This window comes from Diuraphis noxia, unplaced genomic scaffold (genome assembly GCF_037042655.1).
Source record: "Diuraphis noxia isolate RWA-SAM2 unplaced genomic scaffold, SU_Dnox_SAM2 contig0001, whole genome shotgun sequence".
Taxonomy (NCBI): Eukaryota; Metazoa; Arthropoda; class Insecta; order Hemiptera; family Aphididae; genus Diuraphis; species Diuraphis noxia.
In genome coordinates, this window is record NW_028301711.1 from 72,995,736 (window position 1) to 73,011,733 (window position 15,998).

General features: G+C 27.2%; 1 protein-coding gene across 1 annotated transcript; it reads right to left on the reverse strand.

Annotated features, from left to right (window-relative positions):
• Positions 1-201: 201 nt before the first annotated feature.
• LOC107168413 (carbohydrate sulfotransferase 11-like) lies at positions 202-15,998 on the reverse strand. Its single transcript, XM_015517815.2, has 3 exons — positions 15,695-15,998; positions 10,138-10,346; positions 202-2,338 (listed from the first exon to the last, which is right to left on the reverse strand). Exons 1-3 carry the CDS (start codon positions 15,789-15,791, stop codon positions 1,649-1,651), a joined length of 996 nt encoding a protein of 331 aa, XP_015373301.1. The 5' UTR covers positions 15,792-15,998; the 3' UTR covers positions 202-1,648.

Consider the following 15,998-nt stretch of genomic DNA (forward strand, 5'->3'; position numbering starts at 1 on the left):
CGACAATATCATCTTTTTTTATCTAAAATTTAAATAAGTACATTTTAAGTTTGTACGATAATACGAATTTAATTATTTCATCAAATATTACAATAAATAATTGTATTACTTGACTGTTATAAGTTTTTGTAAAAGCATAATATTGAACTATGTCTCTGAAATAGATTAGGTTAATGCATGATTATAAAATATACGCGTTGATGACAGATATAAAGAATTTTATTGCATATATTATTTAGGCATGTTCGATGTTACAATTAATAACAATATAAATTAATCGTATTATTTATAGTATATTAAAATTAAAAATACACTGTGTTGTAAAAATCGTATGATTCATTTAAATAATAAATAGGTATAAACGTATAGTACATATTTTGTAAATTAACAACAGATTCAAATGCACCTACATAATATAACACAGGTCGCTTTTCGCTTATAGTATCGTAGTATAGACAAAATAGACACAAACAGGTACACAAAATGCGTGTTGGTATAATTTGAGAGTAGGTATAGGTATACTATATTATAATTTATCCGGTTGCTGCTAATATTTACACTTCACGCGTCAACACGTTTACACTAATAATTAAGAATTACAATATACAGTGTGATTCAACCTGTATATATTATTACAGGTATTGTCATATCAACTAGGGCAACAGAATATTTTATCTTGAAATTAAAATTAATAATATACTTAAACGCATTATTGTACTAGGTGTTTAGATATATATGCATAATTGTATAAAATCATTATATTTTAAATAATATTAATTGTATTGATAGAATGCATATACAAACAATAATATTTGTATTAATGCATACTTAGCAAATATGGAAGAACATTTTAAAAAGCATTGAACGGATAGCTATTTATATAATATTACCCAATCGGATTAGCAAGAGACGATACAATGAAATCAATTGCAAATTATACGAGTATAGAGACACGGGCACTCGAACGCATCATACAACTGTCGTGGCAAAATTTATGAATATTCTTAAGAAAATCTTAAAATATTCTCCGCTAAAAAAGTTATGTGTATGAAACACATCCATATTTATAGACTATTCTGAGAAGTTACTTTAAAAAAAAAGTTCGTGATAGTTATTATTTATATTCATAGAAGAATTTAGCTGATATTTCCCTTGGTAATTTCTTAGAATAATATCTGTTACTTTAATACCTGCGTATCAACCCGTAGTCAAAATTGTTGACCTCGTTTTTTAAAATTTTAAAATTTTTAATCGGTCAAAAACGTGTATAGCAATAAATAGTTATAATTTATTAAATTGTTATTTTTTTATACATATGTACATAACATATTATACAGGATAGGTAAACTTATAAGATACACCACATAAAGGGATATAGAAAATCCTCAGGCAAGTATTTTCGCGATTGCATGTGTATACATGTACAGATAATAATATATAAATATATAATAATAATAATTAAAACAAATATATATTTATGATGATAATATATACTCGATATTACACATCATCAGTGCTGCGGCACCTGCACTTTGTGGTCGTGTGCAACGCTTACTGCACTTTAATGTAGTGGGTATAGGTATATAATATACACGTGCGTCAGTTGCAGCGTGTTTGTCGGATAGCCTATAATACACAGTGTCTGCCCTTAGCCCACTTCGTAGCCAAAGATGTTTTGCAAATTATAGTTGAACAGCTTGAAGTCGAGCTCAAACGTGCTGTACAGCCGGAGAACGGTGTCGTGGTCCAGCGATGTGAAGTATTTGACCAGCTGCGTGGACGTGTTGGAGTCGGGACCCTTCGGAAACCGGACGTCGGTCGCACCCACAACGTGCCGGAGAAGGTAGTCCGAGTCCTCGAACAGCGACTCGTGTTTGCCGATAAAGTCGTAGTTGACGGCGCACGGCCGGCACAGCCTGTCGATGGGCGCCCAATGCTCGTTGAACACCGTGTCGCGGGTGTCGGCCACGAACGCGGCGAACTCGGCGAACGTCACGTCGTCGCCGTCCCGCAGCGACTGCTCAGTGGCGTTGACTCGGTACCGCCGTACGATGCGCCGCCCGAACCGCGACTGAAAGTACCGCGAACTGTCTTGGTGCCGCTGCTCAAGCTTGTTCCGGTATGCGGACAGCAGTCGCTCGAACGGGTGCCGGACGAACAGGAACTTGGTGTACGTGGCCAGCATGTCGGCCGCCCGGGCCGCCGGATAGTCGCTCAGCCTGTCCAGCGTGCTGGGTTTGTGCACCACGTCCGCCGGGATCTGTGACAGGTCCGGCGCGCCTGGCTGCGCGTTCCCCGACAGCACCATGAACACCCGTTTCCAGTTGGTGCACGCCACCTGTGGGATGACACGCCACACCGATGGTCAATATTAATAATAAACATCATACACAATGAGCACAATGATATTGTCACAGGGCGAGCATCAACAAATCAACAATTTGAGTTACTTTTTACCAAGGCTGGGCATTAACGAGTTAAAAAGTTAAAGTTAAGTTACTTTTAACTAAGTTATTTAACGAGTTACTTTTATTTTCAAAAGTAACTTCCAGCTTAACGAGTTTCTTTTTTTTTAAACAACTTCTAACTTAACGAGTTAACTTATTAATTTGTCCTAATATAAATTTCATATATTTAAAATTATGTTTTGATTTTTATAACTTATTGATAATATAATATAATATAATAACTGTGGGAATAACCAAATACTTTACGATATGAATGTGAGTGTTTTGCATTATTTCTATATTTTAAATTTCAATAGATATTAGAATAACGTGTATAAGTACAACTATCTAGTATCTACCTATATAAAATTTGGGAAACGATTTACGAGTAATAATAATAGTATAAGATAATAATATTTTATTTTATTCTGCTTATTCGCAGAAAATATATTGTATATATATATATATATATTATATATTATTACAAAACAAAAATGTTATAGGACCATAATAGGGGTAATCATTATTTTGAGAAAAGAAAAACATATTATTTAATTTTAACTTATTTTTAACTAAGTTAAACTTTTTTTCAAATTAACTTTTAACTTTTAACGAGTTAAATAAATAAGAAAACTAACTTTTAACTTTAAACTTAACCTACATTTTTCTGTATTAACTTAACTTAACAAGTTAAAATAATTAGTTAACTTGCCCAGCCTTGCTTTTTACTACAAGTTGCACATTATTATTGCACAAAAAGCTAAAATTATTTTTCCCACGCGACGATCCCTTAAAATATTTAATAGCTTCTGTTATACTTAGGCGGGTTTATCATTGCATGACATCCCCTTTTGTTATTTTTTCAAATGTATTGATTTTCTACAATCAGGGCCGAAATTAGGGGAAGGCACGAGGCCCTGGGTCTGAGTTCCGCACAAGATTCAATTAATAAGAGCCTACCCATCATAAAAAAAATTTAAGTTTCAAAGCATTATGTAAGTCAACTAAAAATTCTTCAGTTTATAATGCCTTTACCTTATATTGGTCATAGGCTTTTACAATCTTAAATACAGCAGCCCTGTATTCACAGCGCAATGATGAATGTATGTTTTTGTTTTCTGTCTGTAAACATTTTTTCTACTAGAAAAAAATGATTCCATTTTCAACTTCAGTATATATATATTTTTAATGGGAAAGTGAATCTAAATGTTACTTTTGGGAGATCAAAAAAATTCACAGTTGTATTTAAAAACGTCGGGGAAAAAAATCAAGAAAAATTAAGATTTATTCGGAAAGCCAGTTTTCGAAAAGATCATGTTAGTTTTTTTGATGTATATAACTGAAAAACTAATTACAGTAGACACTTAACATTTTCACCAGTTGTTTCAATAGTTTATTTTTTTATACACCATCACTCAATTTTCAAATTTTGATTCATTTTAACTTTTGAGCTATAAATAAGAATAATTAAATTCTAGTTTTATTAGTTTTATTTTTAATTGTTATCGATATTTCGCTTGAACAAAAACTTTAAAACTCATTTCAAGGTTTTTCATATGTTGTTTGTGGAAAGAATCGTTTTTCGTAAACAATGATATTATGTGATTTTTCATAAATATATATGTATATTACTTTTCCACTTGGTTAAAGAGTTTGGAAATTTAATTTAAGATTTACTGAAAGTACTTGAAAGTACTTGCAATGTTCACCAAATATTTATACAAGCATTTTCTGTACACGACAAATTTTCAATATATTTTAACTCTTTTTGAACAATTTATAGACATTTGATATATTTTTTTTTTTAGATTCTCAGAGTAGCGATTTGATTTATCAATGATGTGTGGTTTTTTTCTGTCCATCATCAACATTTGGAATTGGTAAATATGCTACGATTCTAGACATTAACATAATTTCTGATATAAAAGTGAATATAGTTGGTACTTCAAATAGATCAATATTGAAAATTTTCCATTTGTTTTTGACAGCATTAGAAAACACACAAAAAAATAGCTAAAAATAATTATACCTACGCAAATCTAATATTTAAAAAAATTGATTTTATTATTTAGACATAACCTAAAAGCTAATAACCGCAGACGTTTGAAATTTTCACTAAATAATTTATACTAGCGTTTTCCATATATGGTAATATTTTTGAAATGTTTGGACTTTAAATTTTATTTTATATTTTTTAACTTATGTATCTATAGGTTTATAGCTATATGAAATTTTTCAATTTTTTCTAAAATCTTTCAATCCATCTGGATAAAAACTTTTCACTCAGTAACTTGAAAATATAAGTTTCTTATATAGACTAATTTAATGGTAGTTCAAAAATATTAAAGATACATAGACACGATTGCTTTTTATTGTTTATAGTATTCAAATTTTCAAATAATTTTTCAGTTAAATATTCGTTAATGTTTTTATTTCTATACATAATATTAAACATTTCAATAAAAGATTCTACCAAAGTTTTCTATTTTTACCCTTTTTCTCAAAAAAAAAAAAAAAAATATGTATTTAACGAAACATTTTTATGAGCGCTTGAGCTTAAAATATTTACGAAATTGGATTTTCATCATCAAATTAACGAATTTCTATCAATAGATTTTCGATATTAAAAATGAATAACCGTAAACAAGTGAAATCTTAACAAAATATTTATATTTATATTTTTATACATGATAGAATTTTCTAAATATTTTGAATGTTTTTGTGCTATTTAAAGCCATAAGAATTTTTTCCAATTTTATAATTTATTTTTCAGTTAAAAATTAAAAAAAATTTGTTTTCAGAAATGTAAATTTTTAGAAGGTTTTCTACTACTATCAAATAAAAAAAAAGTTCACCTGAATGTTACGCTATTTTTAGCCATGACATATTTTCAATTACTATGAATTTTTATTCGATTGTATTATCAATACAAATGTGTTGAAATGAAACGGCTCCGATCAGAATAATACATCCATTATAACGACATGCTAAACAACTGCTAACAGTGGTACCCACTTGTCTACCTTCTTTATTTTTATTGACAAAATATCTATAGCAAATATTTCTCCAAGTTCTAATCTAAAACAAGGTTTCCCATTAGTAGTTTATACTGTAACCAAAAAATCTAATAAATATATAAACACAGATATTTTAATTTTTACGAAAATAGACCAACTTCAGAGACATCAAAATTAGTTTTTTAAACGATGAATAATGATTTTAATTATTTTATTGTTATTTAAAAATATTATCCATAGGTACCTACTAATACATTTTAACGTATATTATTATTTTTTATTTACTCAATGACATGACATTTAATTGCATTTAAAAATGTATATGAGTATACAAACTATAATAATATTCTTTAAAATCTCCACGAATGATATTTTTAAATAACAACAAAGACCAAAATTGCTATTCTTTATTAAAATATCTAATTTTGTCCAAATTAGAACTTAAAATGTCTATAAAATATATTGTGCTTATATATAACTTAGGTTGTTTAGTTTCAATATGAACTACTAAGGATTAACCTTGTATAATATGTTCTTGAGATATTACTTATATAAATAGAATCTTTTACAAATGTAGCTAAATACTTATACCTAACTGTGTCTGTATATCTTTAATATTTTCAAATTGCTATAATAAAAACTTATGAAGAACTTTATGTTAGGTTTTTAATGTTTTTGACCAAGCGAAAAAAACATTTATTGAATTTTTTAAAACAATAACAAAACTATTTAAAATTAAAAATGCCTATCCACAAAAAAAAGGCATGCATAAGAATTTTCAGTGTTTTTAAATTGCTATTATAACAATTTGAAAACTTGGAGGAACCTTGTAATAAATTCTCAAACTTTTTCACCCCCTTTCCCAACCAAAAAAAACAAACAAACAATAAACAATATCGACATTTATATATATAATTAAAAAAAAGCGGGTAAGTCGTGGATGTCGCTATGATGTACAGTAGGTTACTGTAATGGATGGGATTAAATTTGAATGCAATGATAGGTATCATTGTATACGAAAAACGATTCTGAACGAAGATGATTTGTCAGTCTAGGATATATTATATTTAAATATTGTCATATATATTCTATTTTGAAACAAATATTTTATTTTTCAATTAGGACGCATTTTGCATAAGGCATGGTTAATCAATTTTTCCAAAAACATTGCATGTAGTTATCATAATTCATAATAACTTATATTATCATAGATATACATATACCTGGTTTGAGGATAAATCGTTATCATTACGCGATTTCATAAAAATTTAAAATTCTAACGCTCAAATCATTTTTCCTATAATGACGCTTCAAATTTTCTCTATAGCTATTTGAAGCAAAACTTATGGGAAACTTGGTGTTAAATTTTATAACCTTAGATATAAATACAAACAATATTATGAATTTTGAACTACAAAATAATTCGCAAATATTCATGGTTTTGACGAATTTTTGTCAATATTTGAAATTCAAATGCTAATAAAAATTTAATTTGAATTTCCGGTGGACATTTTTTTTTGTGATAAAGATTGACAAATTTGTAAGGAATCTTGTATTAAATTTTCAAATCTTATATTTAAAAAAAAAATTTTTTATGAATTTCTAGCTTAAAACAATTTGTGAATTTTTGTGGTTATTACGTTTTTTGTCAAAATTCAAAATTTGAATGCTTATAAAAAAAAATTGTGACTATGAATTTATTTTATTTTTCAACTGCTATTGTAACAATATGTTAAGAGCCTTGTATTAAATCTTCAATATTTTCTACCCACAAAATAAAAATGTTATCGATATTAATTTTAAAAAAACTAATCATGATCGAAAATTGCATATGCCTATGAATAGTTAAACTTCAGTCAAAATTTTTAAAAATTTCATGGTGGATAGAATATAGGTACTTATATAAACATTCAGTGAAAATTTCATGTATCAATGGTCGTTCGTTTTAAAGTTACATCGAAAATCAAAATCGATTTTGTCGAAAACTGATTGTACGTAAAATTTCCTGTTTTTCCGTTAATTTTTAGTTTGTTTATCCCGATTATTTAGAAAAATATTAAGAATTTTTTACTTTTTATCCCCCAAAGTATCAACTAGATTCACTTTCTGGTTTAACAAGGTACTGAAGTTACAAGTCAAAGCAATTTTACTGCCCCAAAACGTAATGACAAACACAAAAAAAAAAATATTCATGGTTTTGACGAATTTTTGTCAATATTTGAACTTCAAATGCTAATAAAAAAAAATTATGCCTATGTATCCTTATAATTTTTTATTCACTTTAAGAATAACTTATGAGGAACTTTGTATTAAATTTTCAAGTATTTTGATAGGGCCAAAAAAATTTTATCGACACTTCAAAAAAAAATTTTCAGACAAATTGAAAATTTCAGTCGTCTATAAATATCTCAAAAAAAGTCAAAATATTTTGAAAATTTAATCATGTAAAGAAAATACCAATCCTAATAACTGGTAAAATTTTCAAGTATCTAGGACTTATACTTTTTGAATAATAACAAATATTTAAAATCATTTCAGGATAAATCGTTATCGTTACGCTATTTCGTAAAAATTTAAAATTCAAACACACTTAAAATTTTTTCTATAATGATACTTCGAGTTTTCTCTATAGCTACTTGAAGAAAAACTTATGGAGAACTTAGTGTTGTATTTTTAATCCTTAGTTATAAACGCAAAAAATTTTATGATTTTTCAACTTCAAAATTACTTGCAAATTTTCGCGTTTTCGACAGATTTCGTAAAATTTTGAACTATAAAAGCTTATTAAAAAAAATTGTGACTAACGATTTTTAATTTTTTTTAGCTACAATAAGAAAAACTCATAAGGAACCTTGTATTAAATTTTCAAGTTTTTTTGGTCGTCCAACATTTTTTTACCGACACTTCAAAAAAAAATTCTCAAAAAAAGTGTAAATTTCAGTGGTCTATAAATAACTAAAAAAAAGTCAAAAATTTTTTAAAATTAAACTGTATATAGAGAACACTAACATAAACATTTGGTGAAAATTTCAAGTATTTAAAGTGATTATTTTTTGAATTACAACCATATAAAAAAATCGATTTGGTCGAAAACTGATTTTGCGTAAAAATTCCCGTTTTTCTGTCATTTTTTTCTTGTTTTTCTCGATTTTTTTCAACAATGTTATATTTCAAATGTCTATAAATAATTCAAAATATCATAATGTCAAGTATCTGCGATTATTCCTTTATTTTAAATAATCTAATATCGCTACAAAATAATAAAATCTATGAGAATCATTTAATTTATGGGTGAATGTATATCTAATCCAATGTTGTAAAATGTTAAACTTTCCTAATGATCATAAAAATTTAATTTGACTTTTCAGAAATGTTACGTTTAAATTAGACGTAACCGTTTAGACTTGGTTAATTGAACGTAGTGACAATTGGATGTAAAAAAAAAAATAATAATAATAATAATAAATCAATCAACAAAAATATTTTTAGTAAAAATTAAGAAACTAAAACACAATATATAAAAAAAAAATATGTTAAATGTTACAATACGCCCACTAGATCAGTATTGAAGTGGTAATAATATTTTAGTTATTGTTATTTATATTGTTTCTCGTACACATAAACCATCATAGTAATAAATAATAATCAATATAATATGGCGTGCTTAATCAATTTGTTTACACCATATTATATGACAATGATACAGTGGTTAGGTAACATACGTAAAATGTAACGTGATTTCCATTTTAAAAATAATAATTTTTTTATAGGTCATGTAATATAATATTTTATTTATTTTATTATCCATTAATTTTATCCTTCTGTTACCTTACCATAAGGTTATTCTATGCTCCTCGGGGCACTACGACCATCACTACGGTGTTCGTACTTTGGGAATCACTATACGAAATAACATGGACATGTCTTTGGCTTAATTACACGTGTGCCTGTGCTTATTGTATATTACCTACTACTATATCATAGTATATCATACATATATATACAAGTAGATATACGTATACGGGTATATACATATACCTATCCTAATCAGTTTTTGAAGTCGGCCGATTAAGTGTAAGTGGGTTAACATTAAGTTAGAAGTTAGAACCATGAAGAATAAAACTAGTTTTAATCTCCATGGTTGTATTATAATGTAGGTACCTACCCAAACATATTATTATACACACTGCAGATTTCCTTGCTCACTTATTTTTTACGACATCATTACCCAAATACTATTTTAACGTGTTGCCTCCATTATAAACGATATCACATCAAATTTGTGTTATTACTTATTAGTTATTACATTTAATGTTATTGTAAATATTAACCTATTATCGATCTAAAAAGGTAAAAATTATCCATATCATTATTTTAATTTTTAAGGCAGTTATTTGAGCATTTTAAAATGTAAATATTGTAAATACTCATAACCTGTTTAAGAAATTTAAATATCATTAAAAAAACCATGTTAAAAATAAAGGCATTTCTTTAATTTGGTGATAGCTAATTTAAATTAATATTAAAGCTAACGACACATAATTGGTTCTGCAGACTTCTGCTGAAGCTGAACGCAAATTTACCATGTTGCTAGACAGAGACAACACTTGCGGGTCTGATGTCATCTTAAGATCTGATTATGTTTAATTATATTTAAGTAGGTATTAACTAACCTTTGGTACGTAACAATAGAGCAGCTTATGTCGATTGTCGACCAGAATGTGGTCCAAGAGAACGGTATCGTTGATGGCTTGCCGGTAGTCATCGTCATCTTTTGGTAACTTGAACGAACGGCACATTACTGACACGTGTTCTTGTCTTTCTAGATAGATCAATCTTTCTAAAAATGATTGGGTGTCGTAATTTTCTTCCGTAAAATCCTCTAAGAAATAAAATCATTTAAAGAACAAACAATTTTTTGTACGCCTGCTGCAGTATATATGCTATTATAGTATCTATTAGTAAATTATTTTCATATTACAGTATACGATAGTTTAAACTACTTTTTGCAGAACACCTCGCACTTAGGTGAAATGTAAGTTTCATTTCAAGTCTATTCAACCAATATTTTTTCAGATACTTCTGTTAAAAAAATTAAAATACTCATAAGAACGTTGATAGATTTCTTTATAATTCTAACAAAAAATTCCTATAAAATGTATCTGATGGGAAACATAGTGTTCAATTTTCAAGCTTTTCAAACTATGATCGACAACATTATCAATATACCTATTATACCTATCAGGGGGGATTCTAAGACTTTATTTTCGTGTGGGCACCAATAGATTAATAATTAGGTTTTAAATTATGACTATTATACCTTACCTCCCCACCCTCCACACATAAAATGTTGTCAGTAAAATATTTATACGTATATACTATACTACTATATAGTCTCAACAAATACCTTATAATATTAGCAGTATATACATTACATTAGGTTCCTTAAAATCTTTATAGTATTTATAACAATAGGTAATATAAAGGTTTAAGTATAGAAAGATACTGTAATCCTTAGTTTTGAAATATTTAAGTATAATTGTATTTATTTAGTTACTAGGTAATTGTTAAAAAAGTAATTCAAACTATTATTTTTAATCGTGCTATCGATGCATGAATAGCTTTAGAATCAGACCTTATAATGAGGTCTAGATGTGATATTACTTCGATACTGATAATTGGTAAGTAAACTAATTCGTCACCAACGTAATAATGGTAATAAATAATTGTAAACAATCATTATAATTTAGCAATTAATAATAAAAGCATTTTATTTTAGTCTTTTGTATAAAATATTAAATTTTTTAAATAAGGAGAAATAAAGATAAGTGTTGATATGGGCAGTTGCCCACTTTACACATACTCTAGCTAAAACCGCCTACGATTCCTACATTATTTATATAATTATAATAATTGCATAAATAGAAAAAAATAATTTTTAATGTCTCTACAACTTTTCTGTTTTACAATTTAAACAAATAAACAAAATCCATTTTTTCGAAACTGATGCAGGTGTTGCGTTATAAAATATAATCATGTTTTTTCTTAGTTTTTTCCATTTTCAAAAGTATTAACTACGAGTCTAAAAAGTGAGTTTCCTGCTTCAAAAGTTAAATACCTAGTGATAACAGACATAAACACAAAAACGCATACATGAGTAAAAACAACACATTCATTGCGTCATTAAGAATAGTCAAAACTAAAAATAGTTATAAAAAAACCACACTAATAATTGATTTATCTGTTTAGCTTTGAAGCATCGACTGTTATAGTTGTTAGCATATTTTGTGGGTGCAGGTTATGGTTTTGTTTGTGGTGGGTTGCGGCTGGTTTTGAACAACACGTTTGTAAATGGGGCGATGATTCGTCGCTAAAAACCCAGATGGTCGCCCATCCAGGAACTAAGAACACCGGACGATGCTTGACCGCAGCACACATTAGCGACTGTGTCCGACTACCGGGCAACGCCCTCCACCTTCCCAATACCTAATATCATCATATCACATATACGTCTATAAATATACACGCATCATGATTTAACTAAGAATAATTAAAATATTAGAGTTGATTAATAAAACAAACTACAAAAACAATTTGCTTGAAAAAATAATGCCTTAATATTATATTTTAGTCATTAAAAACACAGCACATTCCTCAGTTCTTTCGTATTTGTCTATTACCGACATTAATTTATAAAATACACCGGAAGGAATTATATATATATATATTATAATTAAGCATACAACAATAGTGTGTACAAAATAGACGCACAAAAAAATATATTACGCTGACATACTTATAAGGCACAAATATGAACACATATTATTTCTGATTATAAAAAGTTTCTAATGCTCATTAATTTCATTTCATTCCCCGAAAAGAAATCAATAGTGTTAACGTGTTTAATAAGATAATCAACATTTATCAAATTAATTTAAGTGTTCGTTTTAGCATTTTTAAATTTTAATGTCTTAAAATATAATATTCTATAATATAATGTTTTTCATCGTCGTTTGAAGCAGTAGAAATGCTTTAGTTCTGTTAAATCTATCAGATCAGTTTGTACGTTAGAGAGATAGAGATTAATAGTAAAAGACAAAATCGTCCTATTTATTTTTTACAATAATTCACCGCTATTTGTAATGTTGTATGGTAAGTCGGTATTGAATCAAAAGTTAATAACAATTATATTATATATTTATATACTATTTTAATAATAAATAAATAATGATATAATAGGTAATAGGTGCAATGTTTTCGACTAAAAATTAATTCAAACATATTAGTAATAATAAAATAAATTACTATAATATAGGAATTCAAATGTTAGGTAAACAATAAAATATACTTAGTAATATAAACTGACAGATCGTCATTTCAGGACCGTTTTTCGTATGCCATTATTTGTCATTGAATTCTAATTTAACAAATCCATTACATGCAGTGACCTACTCAATGTCAAGGTATACTCGACACCTCATGTATGAATACGCGTGCGAAAAACGACCGACTATGAACGCTGTTAAACAAGCAATCGCCTACTTTCCCAATTTTTTTGTTTTTATTATAATACCTCAAGTTTTAAAGTTATACCAAATAACCATAAACACTATAGATATATATTATTATAATTATGTAATATTACAGTACTAAGCTAAACTAGTACTGGGCTTTGTGCAAAATCATCTTTTGAGTTTAATTTTGGAACTTAATATAATACGATATACCTTAGTGTAATTTGATTAACTTAATCAAGTGACCTATCCAGATCTAGATTTGGAGTTATTGAGTGTACTATAGAAAGGGGTTCCGGCTAATTTAATTATTTTACGGTTAATACAGAATAATTTATTCAAAATAGATATTACATAAGGTGCATATTAAAAACTGACAAAGTTAATCTGCTGCTGAATAGGTTATAATTGTGTATTTAAGGAAAGTGGTTTTTTTTATTTTTGTATATTGTTTTTATTTCCTACAATTATCAATACTACATTCTATATTTAATAATTTGTCGCCATTATTATAATATACTATAAATCCGTTACCTATATCATTAGCATAAATGTTATAGCCTTATTAAATATCGAAAGTGATTTAACCTCCATCTTCAATTATTTTAATAATATATATTATTTTCACACGATCAACTGGATAAAAATCCAAGGTTTCTAAAAACTAAAAGTTTAAATTATTATCATTATTTATAGTCATTTCATAACATTTTTTTTAGTTTTATTTTTAGCCCTAAGTTATATTGCTAGACAATTTTTTATTCACTCAAGAAATATATTATTGAAAATACATATTTAACACCTTTTTAAAGTATTAAATTCACAGCCCTGTTTATAACCAATAGTTACTTTATAGTCTATGAACAAATAACTAATTAATCATTAATAATTATATATAATATATTTTAGTAATCACTATACGTTTATTCATTTGTAACCATTAACATGTAAAAGACCGTTTTACAATTTAAAATATAAATTATAATATATTGTTCATAGTATAAATATGAACAATAATGAAATTTGTAAATAAAAAAGACTAATTTTATATCTTGTATAAAGGATAAATGAGTGCATAACGTCCAAGATTGACATTCAGTATTTCAGTCTGCAAAATAATATATTTTTTAATGTCATTCAAATACCTAGTCATAACGTTTTAATTATTACACAAAAACAGATTAATGTAACATATTAGATACGCACTACAATAGCACGATAATAAGAAACGTACAAAATAGATTCCAATACGTCAACATAAAAAATATAAAGCACAATCTTTTCACAACAGCTCATCCTTGCCTAAATTAGCTTACCTACTGGCCCAAAATAAATTTCCCCTACAGAGATCAGAGTCCAAACTACAATTATTTCTATGACACAGCAAATGATGTTGGCATGACGACATTTTACGATTGTTATTTGTTGTCAACATATTACTATATTAATGCCATAGAATACCATCATGGAGTTATTTTATTTTATTTAACAAGCCACAAGCGTTATAGATACGCGTAAATTATTAAAAACGTGCGTAATAAACTTATACATACGGGAAAAAGTCCACTTTAATATTTAAAAGTAATATGGCATATAAAATATATAAATAATGTTCCGACGCAGTACCTATAATAATAGTTTATTATTTATAAGGCTAATCAATAGTCCACGGTACTTGAACGGTACCTATGTATAAATAGCGATTATAGGTCATTACATTTTATAGCTTTGTTGTTTGTTTAAAAAAAACTGAATGACATCTACACCTGCACCTCCGGTTGCAATGCTAAATTATTTAAAATTTGAAATGTATTAACGATTTTCACTAAAAAGTATAAATCTGATCATTTATACCCAATTAAAAAATTTAGTTGTGCCAGTTGTGGCAAATAAATTAGCAATTAATCTCAAACGTTTTGAGCCTCGAGTGCCTATAGTCTCCTATATTATGTGTTCAAATTTAATTCGATATAAAACCGTTATGAAACTTTCTAAAACAGTCTTTATAGATGTAATACGTATTCAAGTATAATATAAAAACATAAAAAATCTATAACATATAATATGATTCATAATCAATTAACATCAAACAATTAGCGCCTTGAACACTTTTGTTGAGACACTGAGATAGACATTTAAAATACAAAACTTTCGCGTTTAATACAAGACGTGTGGCCAACCTATAGTCACATAGTTAAAAAATGACAATCAAAATAAAGAATTATTTTATCCATTTACAATTATATCGATCAAAAATAAGAAATTATCAATAGAAATTAGGCATTAACACAAGGAATTAATGAAATTATTGTGCAATATTCCCTAACCTATTAAATACGCAAAAATATAATGTTATAAAACAAATTTTAACTGAATCCATTTTATTATACAATTTAGCAAAAAAAAAATAAAAAACATAAATGAAATTGGTTATAAAATATATTTGAACATACTTATATTTTATATTCGTATAATATGTATATTTTTAAGTTCGTTATTATAAACAAATTTTCTATTTTCAATAATGTACTTATTTGAAATAAGCAATAAGTAGGCAATTAATTATTGTTCTTAAGGTAACCACCGATATTTACATGCTAATTGGTTATAAAATATATTCGAATGCACCTAATTATATTTTACGTTCGTATAATATGTATACATTTTTCTAAACAAAATTCGAACAATATATAATGTATTCTAACATTGTACTTACTGGTTTTAAATATGTTTATGTAAAAATGTTCAGTGTAGATCAACATCGTTGTTAAACAAATTATCACCCAACACAGTATCACAATTTTGAGTATCATAATTTATTTTCACACAGGAAGTTCTTTTGATCGCAGTCGAAGGATCATTTTTTCTCGAGAATTGTGTTTTACGTAAATACTTTTTCAATAGCCCGATTTAATTTAAATTTGTAACTAAATAAGGAACACATAGTTAAAGAATTAATTATATAGTTAATAGGTAAAAGAGAAGAAGAAGATGTCGTCTGTAAGCCACATAACTGAATA